Source organism: Carica papaya, chromosome 2 (assembly GCF_054855325.1).
Source record: "Carica papaya isolate Zhongbai chromosome 2, ASM5485532v1, whole genome shotgun sequence".
In the NCBI taxonomy this organism is placed as follows: Eukaryota; Viridiplantae; Streptophyta; class Magnoliopsida; order Brassicales; family Caricaceae; genus Carica; species Carica papaya.
In genome coordinates, this window is record NC_142310.1 from 33,558,503 (window position 1) to 33,573,521 (window position 15,019).

At 34.1% G+C, this 15,019-nt stretch overlaps 3 protein-coding genes across 3 annotated transcripts; 2 read left to right on the top strand and 1 right to left on the bottom strand.

Moving 5' to 3' along the window:
- Positions 1-2,493: 2,493 nt before the first annotated feature.
- LOC110810046 (protein NRT1/ PTR FAMILY 8.1-like) lies at positions 2,494-5,247 on the top strand. The gene is made up of 4 exons (XM_022036085.2): positions 2,494-2,793; positions 2,908-3,125; positions 3,586-4,142; positions 4,272-5,247. Exons 1-4 carry the CDS (start codon positions 2,688-2,690, stop codon positions 5,104-5,106), a joined length of 1,716 nt encoding a protein of 571 aa, XP_021891777.1. The 5' UTR covers positions 2,494-2,687; the 3' UTR covers positions 5,107-5,247.
- A 570-nt stretch (positions 5,248-5,817) lies between these two features.
- On the top strand, positions 5,818-6,824 carry LOC110810035 (homeobox prospero protein). Its single transcript, XM_022036068.2, has 2 exons — positions 5,818-5,977; positions 6,209-6,824. Exons 1-2 carry the CDS (start codon positions 5,944-5,946, stop codon positions 6,661-6,663), a joined length of 489 nt encoding a protein of 162 aa, XP_021891760.1. The 5' UTR covers positions 5,818-5,943; the 3' UTR covers positions 6,664-6,824.
- Positions 6,825-11,338: 4,514 nt separating this feature from the next.
- Positions 11,339-13,400, bottom strand: LOC110810044 (protein OCTOPUS-like). Its single transcript, XM_022036084.2, has one exon. It carries the CDS (start codon positions 13,264-13,266, stop codon positions 11,530-11,532), a length of 1,737 nt encoding a protein of 578 aa, XP_021891776.1. The 5' UTR covers positions 13,267-13,400; the 3' UTR covers positions 11,339-11,529.
- Positions 13,401-15,019: the final 1,619 nt, after the last annotated feature.

The following is a 15,019-nucleotide window of genomic DNA, read 5'->3' on the forward strand; positions in this document are numbered from 1 at the left end:
ACAACTAAATAATCAATGACCGAAATACCGGCACACAATGCAAGGAAAACAAATAACCGGATCACAAAAAAGATCCTAAAAACCATCAATTGAGTTATGTACAGTATAATAATAAATAAATATAGGCAATACAGGAAAATGAAAAGGAAATCAAAACGATCGTGAACTAATCGGTTCCAGCTCTACTAGTGACTTGTAGTTATTTTTAAGATTATCTAATTTTTCATAAAAACACACAATTATTAATTATTAAGCCTCAATTTTTTGTAACTGAGAAAAAGGTGAGAGATCCTTACATAAATCGGTGTTTTGGGATGTTTCGCTGCCTACTATACTTCCTAACGGGTACCAAATTTCTTGAATTATCCATGCGAAATCCAAACACTTGTCACATACCTAAAAAATATCATAAAAATCCAAAATCGATGTCCAAAATCTATTACGACCAATTTTGGAGTTTCGGCACGGTGGTTACGCCGTGCTCTGGTGCCGGTTTTGGCGTCCACGGCAGCAGTTCGCCTCAGCCTAGCCAGTTTTGGTCGATTTTGGCCGATTTTTGGGCAGTTTTGGTTGTATCCCTACAAAAAAATACGTCAGGGGCCTCAGTTAGCCGAAATACCATAGAAAACCGAACTCATCGGTGGGGGGGTCTTCGGGTGCGGCGGCTCCGCCGCTTCTCCTTTACGGCTGAGATTCTTTCTTGGGCCAATATGCATAGAAAAGGACGGTGAATACAATGATCAAAAAATTGCGTGAAACGAAAATCGAAAAGGAGCTCATTGAGAGGTTTTGGTACCTTGGCCGCGGCTGCTCTGCCGAGCTTCGCTCGCAGTTTTTGGCTCATCCGCCGTCCCTTTTACTCTGATTTGGTCATGGGGGTGCTTGGAATCAAATTCCGAGTGGATATGAAAATTTTTTACCTCTTTTGGTTGTCAGCGGTGGCTCCGGTATAGTGGCGGTCGACAGTCAGCTTCCTTATCCGGTGTCTGATTTTTCTTCTTCGGTGGGAGCTGACGGCTAAGGTTTGGGTTTCCATGTGATGCAAATTTTTTATACCCATTCTGCTTTGATCTGGGCATCCATCGCGATCAATCTTGTCCGTCTGATCTCGTCTAAGGAGAAAATGAATCTGGACTGTCCATCGCGATTTGATCTTCACCGTCCAATCGCGTTTGAAGAAAAAATAAATCTGAACCGTCCATCGCGATTTGATCTTAACCGTCCAATTGCATTTAAATGGAGAACAAATCCGAGTTGTCCACGCGCGCGGGATCGATCTTGCGCCGTTCAATCGTGGAGTACAGGATCGCTAGCATGGCATCCCGTGTGGTACCGACGTCAGCGTGTTTTACCACGTAGTGTACTCCAATTCGTCAGAATTTCTGATTAGGCGATCTTACGTGGCACAAATTTTTCTATTTGCACTCTGACCCATATTTTTTAATTTTTTTAAAAAAACACCTCCCGAATCCAAAGTTTTATCACTTTTTTCTAAAATTATTTTCGATTTCATGCATAACTTAATTTTTTTTATAAATTCACATTGAATTAAAATAAATTAATTTAAAAATAATTTTTTTTACATACTTTAAAATATTAAAATTGATCCAGGATCAAATTCAGAATCCATATATTACATTCATAGCTGCAGTCTTGGTGTGATCCAGTGGAATCTTGTTAACGTCGAGGATATTCCACCTTACAGGGTGTGCTAAAAGAGACATGTCGCAAAACGACAAGCATGCCCCAATAAAACGACGCTCAACATCGAGTATGAAATCACGAATAGGAATTAACAAATAATTAGTAAATATATATTCTTTTTTGTAATAAAACATTTCGGAGTATAATTCAAAGCAGAGGAAGTGGACTATTATTACGTTCACACTTATCACTAATCATTCTGATTAATCAATTGATTAATTAATTTATTAAGCCAATAAATATATACACACATATATATATTCAAATTGGAGTACCATTAATCTAGAATTAATTAAATAATTATTTAATTAAATGATTAATATGTTTATTATTATTATTTTTTTATAATAGATCGTGAATGGTTTTGTATATCAAAATAAAGTTTTAATTAGACAATGTTAAAAATACTTCTTATCTCGGGGTGAGGCATTCAAAATTTTAATATTTGAATTGTACCGTGATAAGAATCAACTGAATTAATTCTTAATTATATTATATACATTTTCTCATAATACTGAAATTTTTTTTAAAAAAATATTTTTAAACGTATAATTAAAAAAATTATGAGAATTAATTATTGGATGCTAATAAATTAAGTTTATTAATAATAAAACGTCACGGAAATGCCAGACAGTAACAAATATCGATCAATTAGTTTTAAATTTTAATTATTTGTCAGTCATATAATATTAATTATTTATAATTAGATTGTATGTATAAAAATAAAAAATATTTGATGAAATATATAACAAAGAAGCCAAAAGACAGTATATACATATAATACGTACACCCACATATGCATATGTTAATGGAGGATCCCTTTAAACTCAACGATACTTACTATTGTCTATATTTCCAGAAGCTGGGTTATATCTCCTTGGCTCTCTCTCTTTCTCTCTTCTTCAACTATGACTGTAGAATTGTCTCTTGATTTCCAAGATTTTGTTTGGTAGAAAAGAAAATATTTTTTTCTCTGGGAAGCCATGGAAGAAGACGATACCTACACAAAAGATGGAACAGTTGATTACAAAGGTAATCCGGCTAACAAGAAGACAACTGGGACCTGGAAAGCCTGCCCTTATATTATAGGTACTGGTATTAATTTCTTCTAAATTAAAAAAATAAAAGACTAAATTTCAATTACCTGTTTTTTTTTTGTTTTTTCTGCATGAAATTAAAAATTATACCGAACTCGATTTATAGGAAACGAGTGTTCAGAACGGTTGGCTTTTTACGGGATGAGCACCAATCTAGTGTTGTATTTCAAGCATAGACTGAATCAGTCGACTGCTACTGCTAGTAGAAATAACTTGAATTGGGGAGGAACATGTTATCTCACACCACTAATTGGGGCATTTCTGGCTGATGCTTATCTTGGAAGATACTGGACTATCGCCTGTTTTTCGATCATTTATGTCTTTGTAAGTTGACTTTTTATTTTTCTCTATGATATTATTGATCCCGAATAAGATTTTATATTTTTTTGTATCGTTATTAAAAAGTTGATTGTATTGTTATTAGTGTATAAGTTTCATCTGATATTGAACTATTGCCTATTTCTCGATCATTTATATCTTTGTAAGTTCAATTTTTATTTTTTTTTTATGAAATTGTTGGTTTAAGTTAAACTATGCATTTTATTTTGTGTCAGTTGCTAAAAAGTTAATTGTATTGTTATTGATGTACAAGTGTCATATGATATTGAATTATTATATGTTTCTCGATTATTTATGTGTTTGTAAATTAAACTTTCGTTTTTTTATATGAAATTGTTGGTTTGAGTCAAATTGTTCGTTTTCTTGTGTCATAATTAAAAAATTAATTATATTATTATTAATTTACAAGTGTAACGTAATTATCAAAATTCGTAAATTCGTGCAGGGCATGACGCTATTGGCATTATCGGCATCTGTTCATGGTATAAGGCCTGTATGTTACTCGAAAGAAAATTGTAAGGACCCAACAAGCACACAAACTGCAGTATTCTTTGTAGCACTTTACCTTATAGCTTTAGGCACAGGAGGGATCAAGCCTTGTGTCTCATCTTATGGAGCAGACCAGTTTGATGACACAGATGAAACTGAGAAAAAACACAAGGGCTCATTCTTCAATTGGTTTTATTTCTCCATAAACATCGGTGCACTTATCGCTGCTTCCGTGCTCGTTTGGGTTCAAGACAATGTGAGTTGGGGATGGGGATTCGGGATTCCTGCTATCGCCATGGCAATTGCTATTGTAAGTTTCTTTTCGGGTACTCGACTGTATCGGAATCAGAAGCCCGGAGGCAGCCCTGTAACTCGCCTTTGTCAAGTTGTGGTCGCTTCCCTTAGGAAATACAAAATTGAAGTGCCTGCTGATAAGTCCCTTCTATATGAGACTGCAGATTCTGAATCTAATATTCCAGGAAGTCGGAAGATTGATCACACTAAAGATTTAAGGTTAGTATCTAATTTATAACGAAAACATATATGATTCGTTAATGTATAAATTATATACAATTTAAAAATATCAAATTTAAAATAATGATTTACATAATTAAATTTCTCATTTTTGTTTGTAATTTCTAGTTTTTTCGACAAGGCAGCCGTTGAAATCCAATTGGACAATAAAAGAAGCTCGGTAGATCCATGGAGACTTTGCACAGTCACACAAATTGAGGAGCTAAAGGCTATAATCAGATTACTTCCTGTATGGGCAACGGGTATAATATTCTCTGCAGTTTATAGTCAAATGGGTAACTTATTCCCACTCCAAGGTGAGCGAATGGACACTCGTGTAGGCAACTCGAACTTTAGAATCCCACCAGCATCCCTCTCGATTTTCGACACCCTCAGCGTAATCTTCTGGGTTCCGGTTTACGACAGAATCATCGTCCCCATAACGAGAAAGTTCACAGGCCATAAAAATGGTCTAACACAGCTACAAAGAATGGGAATTGGCCTATTCATATCAATATTTTCTGTAGTGGCTGCAGCAATTCTTGAGATCATAAGGCTTAAAATAGTGAGAAAACACAATTACTATGATCTTAAAGAGATGCCATTATCAATCTTCTGGCAAGTCCCTCAGTACTTCATCATTGGATGTGCTGAGGTCTTCACATTCATCGGACAACTTGAGTTTTTCTACGAGCAGGCTCCGGATGCGATGAGGAGTTTCTGCTCAGCTTTATCGCTCACCACAGTGGCGCTCGGCAGCTACTTAAGCTCTTTGCTAGTAACAATTGTTACTGCAGTGAGTACTAGAAATGGGAAGCTTGGTTGGATACCAGATAATTTGAATCATGGCCATGTCTATAACTTCTTCTGGCTGTTGGCAGTGCTTAGTGTCATCAATTTGGGAATTTTTATATTGATTTCTAGGTGGTATACATATAAAAGGCCTCTAGGAACACTTCGTTGATTGGGTGTTATTCTTCATTTCTATAATCTCTAATTGTTGAAGAAGCTATAAATATAGGTTTAAACATCATTTTCTTTGGCAATATATATGTATTTGTGTACAACTACTGTTATTGTCTATTAAGAAGGGAGTTCATGTTTGCGGATATTTTAATCTTGAAAATATTAATATTTGTATGTTTAATCTAAATGTATTATCGTAACGAGTATAAATTCAATATCAAACTTGAGATTTTTTAATCCTATTTTAAAAATTTAGAATAATTCATGAATTTAATTACGATGAATTATGACGTATTTAAATAAAAAAATATTTTATAATAATTAAATTATCTTAATTAAAATATGTACAACATATTAACAATAAAATTTATCTATTTCAAGTTGTCAAAAAAATATATTATTTTATTTTTGCTGTATGAAAAAAAAATGGTATGATTTTTCATTTATAACATAATTTTTATCCATTTGAATTTTTTAAATATAAAAATAAAATTTTATTTGTAATTAATTACGACTTATACACTTAATAACTTTTAAATATAAAAATATAATTTAATTTTAATTAAATATATTATATAATTAATTTTTAAAATTATAACTCGTACATTGCACGACAGGGATCTAGTTTAAAATTTAATTTGTTTGAAGCTAAATTACCAAAATGAATTCTCAAGTTTTTCATATTATACTTTTTATCAAATATTTTAGAAACCAAAAAATACACGTAAAACGGTGTAGTTTCACGTTTCCTTTTCCCTGGGGTTTAATTTCTGTTTGCTGGAGTCCTGAACTCTGAGTCTCTCCTCTCTTATTTCTTCTCATCGCCTAGTTCAGAATGATTCGCAAACGGTATCAGGAAGCCAAAACAGGTAAAAGGAATTTATTGTTGTACATCAAAAGCCTTCTCACCATGAAAATTCATATGATTCTCGGGTTACTATTTGTCTTCTTTTTGGGAAGTTTCGTTACTTTTATCATTAATATCTTTCGTTTTTAGCTCTTTTAAAGAGCACCCTGAAACTGTTCGATGAAATTCCTGAATGAAGCAAGATAAAGTCTTTTCTTCAATCTGAATTGTCTTTAGAAAAATTCGGTTTCAGGACTTCAGTTGATGAAATCATTAAATGCCCAGAAATATTTGAAGAAGATAGGATTGGGAAAAGAAGATTACTACTTCTGGAAGCAAGTGGGCAAGGCGCTACTCTGCACATACACGCTGTTCGGAGTAGCATGGGTCTACAACGAGACATCACCATTGGGTTGGTGGACTCTGAAGCCTAGACCAAAGGAGGAGAGAGAACTAGCCCACCTTTACGAGCGGCGAGAGTTTCCTTACCCAGGTGACGCGGAGGCCATGGAAGAGTTCGTCGCAAAGGGAGGCATGATTGGCACTTCTATTGGTCCCAAAGGGATCATGGAGTCTGACAAAGACTCGTATAATTACCAGAAGGAGTTGGAGAACAAGAAGTTGGAGCAGGAAGCACAGAAGTTGTGGGTAAGGATGAGGAATGAGGTCATCTCTGAGCTCCAGGAGAAAGGGTATGATGTTGAATGACAGTTTTTTTTTCTTTCCTTTTCTCATCAAACACTGCTCTTTTTTCTTCTTATTTTTTGTTCATGAATGGTGCATTATATAGGTCTTTATAAAACATGGGTTATATACAGATATGTTGTTTCTGATAATCATAAATGAATCTCGTATGATTGAATTGAGAAGCAGTTTCATGGGAAAGCTGTGTTGTGGAAAGCTAGTTCAGAATATAGCTTAAGATTATTGGTGTTTTATGTTTCATATATGATATGATTTGTCTCTAAGACAGGTAGTCTCTTGCTTGATTGTCAAACTTGGATATCCCTTTGATATGTTATTTACTGGATGCATGCTACATGATTGTACTTTTGCTTCGGTGAGTAATTTATTGGGTCCATTCATTATATAACCAATTAGATAAATTTTTCTTTTACAATACAATAACAGATATTACTTCCAGATCCATGTTGCCCAAGAATCAGAATATGTAGTAGCTTATATATCTATCTATTAGTTGATCAAGAATTAGGATATGTAAATATATCAGTTTGGTTCTTTAACCTACCATTATATGTTTTTGAGTTATATATTAATATGCTATCTGAACTAAAAAATTTATCATTACTTCATTGTTTTACTTTGTCGATGCTTGCCTGCTCATTTCCATGCTGCACAATAAAAAAATTATATGCGAATCTTTATACCACATCAATAAAGTATGAAAATTCAGTGAGTTATATATTTAGGTCTTATTTGTTACAGTTTTTGGTTGTGACTTTTTATGTTTTAAAAACACTTTTATAACTAAATAGATGAAATACAAAGTGCTTTTGGCAATAGTTAAAGTCAAAATTTGGTTTTGATAACATTAGAACCAAAAGTTACAATTGTAAATTTTAGAAAATAGGTTTGATTTTTATTATAAATTTACACTTAAAATCAATTTCACCAAATACAAAGTTTTTAATTTTTTGACGCAACACGTTTTACAGTTATTTTTATCAAATATCAAATAATTTTTTAGTAAATATTTTTAATCAACAATAATTTAAAACTCACAGTATAAAATATAGATCACCTTAATAATCACTTAATTGTGTTACTTTACAAATTACCATGTGATTTTTGGTTAGAATATAATGTAATACGATTCCTTATCTTTTTCAGCTTCATATTTTAGCCTCAAATTTTTATTTGAGGCACTCACATGTTTATGAAATAGATATAGATTTTTATTGATTAAGAGAGTCCTATCCACTATTTATTACACTAGAAAGTACTACAGTCAAATTATCCCTCAAGTTGAATCAGTTAGCCTCATTGAAATCTACCCTGGACATTGAATAAAACTTGTGGGACTAGCAAGAGAAGCATAAAAGTTTGGAGAGTGAGACAGAGTCTGAATATGTTTTGACAAGGAATTTGTTGGTACTGTTGGAGCTATTGTTAAATCAATCATGACTGTCTTCATCAGATAATCTTGAGAGGCAGAAATTATTGAATCTTGTTGATTGAGAAATGGGTGGAGAGGAGGAGGCTTTGTCATTATCATCATCATCCTCCTCTCCCCTTACTCTTTTGAATTTAACCATGAAATATCCCATCTAGAATTAGCTAAATGCAGATTGTATAAATAGCTTTAACTGTGTGCTATAAGATGAATACTTAGTAAGAGAGCTAAATTTATATTTGTTCTATCTAGGATTATATTTGCAGCTAAATGCAGATTGTATAAAATAGCTTTAACCGTGTGCTTTAAGATGTATATTTAATAAGAGAGTTAAACTTATATTTGTTCTATTTAGGTTAACACTATTGTTTTTTTTTTTTCAAAAGAAAGAGAATTCAATCCCCAGTAATTTGATTTTTGTCATTCAATATAAAATTATTATGTTCTAGATTATTATCTTTTTCTTTATGTCAGATATGTTTTCTCAAACAATGTCAATTTTACCTTAAATAATTAAAAAACCATCAAAATAGCCAAAGAAATTAGAGATTAATTTGAGTAAAACCTTATAATTATAATGTAATTCTCACTCTTAATTAAACTAAATAGATCTTCATATTTGCTCTTCACAGATAACCCGCATACTAAAACTGAACTTGTTAAATAGGTATCATGGTAACAGTAGAAAAAAAAAGAAACAAGATGAAAACTTTTGAAGAACTTTTGAAGAAAATATGTATGGAGAAATCTCTGCACAACAGAGAATCAAACCAAGTGACACAGGACATAAATTTGTAGAAGCTGTCTCCTTTGTAGGATACCATTCTAGGCCCCAATTGATCCTCTGAAGAAGCTGAGGGATCCTATGAAGAAAACTATACCATTCCAAGTTCACCCAAGGGATAAAATAACTTACTAGAATCAATTATTGGCAATATTCCCGAAGCTTCTTAGCGATTTATTAGGTTTCCAAACATGTTATTTCCAGAATCACATTTGCCTCTCTTTTTTTGTCTTTTTATTTTCGATAACAGATGAGAATAACCCGGATATGAATCCGACATCTTCTATAACACTATCATTCAGCTCCAAGGGCTTAATATGCCATAAAATATTTCAAAACTGTATGTAACCTGAAAAATTCAGTTCTAGCAATAATATGGCAGAGCCCTTGCTATAATCAGTAACTTCAATATCTACCTCATAGCAGAGGAAGTAAAATGGTGGAAGCATAAATGATTGGATAAACGTGCACAAAAGATTTCTTTTTACTGGAGAAATTATTTGTAGTCCTGAACTACAAGTAATGCGGTTTGCTCTTGAAATTTCACTAGTCCTTCTGGAAAAATTTACTCACCCTTAATTGTCATTGGATCATCTCAGCTTTTTGTTAGAAAACCACACATAGGTTTCCAACAAATAAGATGAATCAATGAAATTTCAAGGACCAGATTCACCATTTATAGTCGCAGACTGCACAATAATTTCTCGGTGATACGGAAATGTTGAGGAATTAAGAGTCAGACTTTCATTTTTTAACAGACTGTTAAAACTAAAATAACTTTGGAGGAAAAGGTGGATTTTTTGTGTTAATAGAAACAGTATATAATAAAGCCTAGAGTTTTATATATTGTAAAGGAATTTTTCGTTTAATGGTCTACTTATGCTTTTCAGATTTGCAGTCACCTAGTTTCAAACAGAAAAATATCTGCAGTTAAAAACAAAACAAATGATGTCTAGGCAATTCCTTTAAAGGAGCTGGATATGTTTTGCTGGCACTAAAGGAAATGTAACAAAGAAGTCTTTGCTAGATGACATCCAACCTCAAATGTATATTTTCATGCAATAAAGACCAAACATAAGGCTTGTAGGGTACCCCACTTAAATAGACCCAGTTCAAGACAAATGTATGAAGGCCAGCCACACGTTTTCCCAGTTTCTAGAAAGAGATAATAGACAGTATCACACACGAGATTATAACAACTCAATAATACAATCTATTAAGTGTAACATTTCCACTAGGTAAGGATTATTCATTGAAGGTGTGAGAAAATAACAAAAAAGCGAAGAAGGAAACTTCAAGCACCCCATTACACATGGCAACGTAAGTGTGATGGAGACCAGACACCTAAGGTTCAAAAACTTCATCAACCATTAATTTACGCTATGACGGGAACCAGACAATACCCATGAAGCTATCTTGCCATGAGTTAGAACATCAAGTTTCCCAATTACTTCTCTTGTCAAAAATCAACAAACTAAAATTGACAAAGTTGACAGATCTAATACCTTTCTGAGATTCCTGAAACGTTGATAGTATATGAATAGTATCTTAAATCTACTTTCTGAGATTCATTGGGTTTATGATTTCTAAATTTTAAATCTACTTTGTTGCCAAGGCTTCTGATGGTAAATAATGCAATAAATATTTAGAGGTTATTTCAGAATAGGTTATAGAATGAGATTCATTTTCACTATCCAAGTTTAACTTTCTCTTCTAATCACCAGAGTTATTACATAGCTCTGATTTTGCCACCAATTACTAAATCAAACATCTAAAATCAGGGAAGTAGTTGATTATCGCCCATGAGAATGCTGATGTAGCAAAAACAATTGCTACAGCCTAATTACTCACCCGCTTATTGACCAGGCACGTATAGCTAGTGGAATGGTTACACCGGATGCCACTGCGGTGCCTCAGGGGCATTATGGCTTATCCACAATTGCACTGTCCATGTATAACCAATTGCATACCAAAGTTTGCCTGATCATTATGTGGGTAGATAACGTACAACATCATCCTGAGTGATACTTTGACTCTAAAGATGATATTTACCAGTCTAATTTAATACTTGGTAACAGAGTGATTAAATTGATATATGACTTAGCAACACCCAACTGACCAGAGTGACCAAAACAGAAACTTCTATTTTCGAGTAAGGAATATACTCTGAGCAACATATGTGTAATTTACCCTTTTTGCTAATCCTGTTTAAGACCTGAAATTTTCAAGTAATTACTTACATTTCATTCTTACATTAGATGGCAATCACTAATCAATTAAAAGTGATTTCCAAGATATTCACAGCCAAAAAACAAATTATCTCCACACTTCCAAACTTGATATTATAGATGAATCTGAAACAGCAATAGACAATCCTAAACAAATATAAATGAGAGGATCTTATTTTTAGCAAATACAGATATGCTACCTCGCCCAAACATTTTCCAGTGTAAAAGAAAAGACAGTAACAAAATTCTAATCTGATTCTCATTGATGCATTATTAGAAAAACATGTGAAAGAAAGCAAATAAAGACAGAACATTATAATGTGCTTTTTATCTATGGAATAACAAGGAGAAACACATTAATTACAGCATAATATTCAGTGGGATAACAAGTAGATGAACAGTTACATGACAATCCCTCCTATAGAATTTTAGTTCTTTAGCCTACTTTTCCCAGATTGGCTTCTCCTATAGCTCCTCAATGGTGTCAAATAGAACCTTAACAGCCCATTATTATCAAGATTATTAGGAGAATACCTCGAGCTCCGGTTCCTCTGTAGCAAAAGGTTGTCTTTCCTCTTCACACTATCACCTTTGACCTCGACACCAATCACTCCATGGTACAATCCGTCGCAGGAACTCCTGCCACCTTCAATGCTGCTATTAATGCTGTTAAATAATCCATCACAGGAGTTCCTTGCGCTGATGCTGTAGCTGCGGATAAGCTTCTGCCTAACACTGCCGTTGGGTTCTCCATTAGCCACACTCCTTAGCTTTTGCAGAGACTCAGCTAATGAACCCTCAACCACATTTCCTGGAACAGGCTTTTCTTCATCATCCCTACACTTGCTTTCACTTTTCTTCTGCATCAAACCCCAGATTTTCCAGACACTGCGACTCATTTTTGAATTCTTGAAGCTGAACAACCCTTTTTCACTAACCTCATTACCAGCATACCCAACAGCTTTTGAAGCAGAATCTATACTCTCTGATCCATAATCTTTAAGGGAATACCAATTGGAATCCCTCAACTCTTTCTCTGTGACCAGCAGTTTTGCTCCATGGAACAATCCGACTGTCTCAGGGGATACCTTTGCATTGGATATTGCCTTCACTTCATCAACCTCCAGCAAACCTCTCTTGACTGAATTCGAGCGATCAAAGCTCCTTCTCCGCCGGTGCAACGACAACGGATCCGCGTAATAGTCTCTCGTTTGAGCTGATCCACCGGGACTTTTCTGCTTCTCATCACCCTCCTCTTCTTTACCAGCATCAAAATTTACAGGCGTTGCCTTAACGTCTTCCTCAACCGAATCCATCGGCGTGAGCCGAGGATAGTTCTTGCCAGCCAAACACCCATCCCAAGAAGCTCTGGGCTCATCAAGCGAAAACCGCGAATCATCAACTGAAATCCTCCCGGCATCAACGGACAACCTCGGATCCGTGTCGCAAGATCTCCGGCCGAGTCCGTATTCGCCGACCTCCGACTTGGTCTCTCTCAATCGCCTCCCGCCAACATATCCCCCATTGTGTATTTCATCGGTTTTCTTGTACTTTTGCCTTTGCGTCCATTTCTTGACTTTTTTTCCTAACACCGAAGCAATTTCTTTGAAATCTCTGCTGGTGCTCTTCTTGGTACGTTTTCCCCATTCGAGATCTATGAACTCCTTCATTGTCTTCAAGTCAGCTCCATCCTCGAAGTCTTCAACCACGAGCCTCTCCTTACTCTTATTAGCAGACCTGATTTCTTCTTTCCCCCTTTCCTCATCCTCGACATTCTCCGGAAACTCAAGCCCCAAATCCGAAACCCGAGGCTTCCGGATCGTGTTCCTTTTTCTCTCGTCGTCTACGGAGAAGAGGTCATGGAGTGTGTTGTGTGCCCTAGCATCACAGGATCTCCGGCGCGGCTGCTCGGAGACAGCGGAAAAAACGTCACCTTCCTCAGGGTTTCCGCCGGAGCAAGACTTAGTGCGTCGAAGGCGAAGCGAGGCGTTAATGGCGGCGGCGGGAACGGCGGAGGAGGAGGAAGAAGAAGGAGACTGGTTTTCTATCCCGGCGAGGCGTTCGCAGAGACACGTAGCGCAGAAGCCGGTAATAGGTTTGGAAGTTGGGTGGCGATGGCAGGTGGAGTGACGATGGCGTTGGGGTTTGTGTTGTGCCTGAGTCATGGCTCGAGTTGTTGACTCAGTGAGCTCATGTTTTGAGAGAAGCGAAAATAGAGCGAGTGAAGTGATGGAGATTGGAGAGTGAGTGACTGCTGACCACTGACGGGTGAGTAGGGTAGGAGCAGGGTAAGGGAAAAATATATTGAAAAAAGAAAAAGAAAACCCTGGTTAAACCCTTCCTAATTTTGGGTTTTATTTATTTATTTATTTATATTCTCTAAATTTTGTGATATTTATATATAATTTGCTAAATATTTAAAATAAAATAATCAAAATGATTAACAAACTAATTACGCTCTTAATTTGATGATTTGATTAAACCAAGGAGTAATTATTTTGCAGGCCATTATTATGGCAAAGCATTATCTTTCCTAAGTTGGCTTCTCTTTTTGGTTTGATAGAAGCCCAATAAACACATAGAAGATTGTGTCTGAGGTTTCCCAGTGAAATTTTGGGCCCAATCGATGCAAATATTAATTTATAAAATAAAAATAAAAAACTATAACACAATGATTTTGTATGTTATCAATGTCATTTTTTTTTTTTTTTTATATGTTAAATCTTCAACTAATATTAAAAAATTATTAATATTTACGTCTTGGACCAAACGATCTAAATTTGCTTTAAAAATTTAATTTTCAAATATATTATTTATATTTTAATTTTTATGAAACGACGTATATATTATTTATATATTTAATATATATCCATCTAGTTGAGTTTTTTTTTTTTTTTTCAGATTAAAAAATGTTCATCCTTAAAGCTGAGAAGTTATGTATGGAGAGAGAGAGAGAGAGTCAAATATAATCCATCTATATATAGAGAGAGAAAGAGAGAAGTTTATGATATGTATATAATATATATATATATATTATTTTTGTATTATTTTTTTATATAATACAAAAATATGTTCATAATTTTCTATAAATTACTTTTTTTTTTGAAAATTTTACTCAGTACTTCTAAAAAACAATCAAAGTTTCTCATCTCCATTAGATCCATCTATGCTATTTGATATTTTAATAGTCTCAAATTTTTAAATTTAATTAAAAGATTGAAATATCCGCATGCATTATACAATAACATCACAAAATTCATGATGAACTATTTTTTTACTTCTAAATTTTCTTTGTATTTTTTAAAATTAATTAAAATTTTCATTGTTTACTAAACATATCTGATAATTGCTGAGGTAGCAAGCGCTATATCAAGTGATTCATCACTTCGTTTAAATTTTATGACATTATCGTCACATCAGTGTTCATGTCAGTAATTTTTTTTTTACCCAATATCCTTTATCCAGGGAGGTTATTGTCTTCTCCATCTTCTTCGCCCTCAACGTGATCTAAAATCATAAAGTTTTAAATATTATTAAAAACCGATAATAATACAATTATTGAACCCGTTGAACTGCATATTTTTTTTTAATAACATGCATAGATTTATCTCATATAAAAAAGAACTTTTGTAACTTGCTCTGATATGCACCAAATGCACGTTTAAACAGCCAATAATGCATGTGTTTCTAGGGTTTCAGTCTCTCTTCTTCAAGTCACCTATAAAAAATCTTGTTTAGCAGTAGTGAAGTCCATTGATTATGCTTAATTTGTAATTGACAAAATAACTTGGAGGGCAATGATTGTCCAAGTAAATTGAATAGAATAACAAGCTTTCTAATGTTCAATTATTTATTAGGTTTTAAGAAGTCTTATTAAAGAGTACTATTAAGAGTTTGAGATTTTATTCGTTTTACCTT

Bases quoted from the DNA above. Each gene is read 5' to 3' on its own strand.
- LOC110810046 (XM_022036085.2), top strand. From the start codon at position 2,688: ATGGAAGAAGACGATACCTACACAAAAGATGGAACAGTTGATTACAAA. The intron at 3,126-3,585 runs GTAAGTTGACTT...AAATTCGTGCAG, and splicing joins TTTCGATCATTTATGTCTTT to GGCATGACGCTATTGGCATT. The intron at 4,143-4,271 runs GTTAGTATCTAA...TGTAATTTCTAG, and splicing joins GATCACACTAAAGATTTAAG to TTTTTTCGACAAGGCAGCCG.
- LOC110810035 (XM_022036068.2), top strand. From the start codon at position 5,944: ATGATTCGCAAACGGTATCAGGAAGCCAAAACAG. The intron at 5,978-6,208 runs GTAAAAGGAATT...ATTCGGTTTCAG, and splicing joins GTATCAGGAAGCCAAAACAG to GACTTCAGTTGATGAAATCA.
- LOC110810044 (XM_022036084.2), bottom strand. From the start codon at position 13,266: ATGACTCAGGCACAACACAAACCCCAACGCCATCGTCACTCCACCTGC.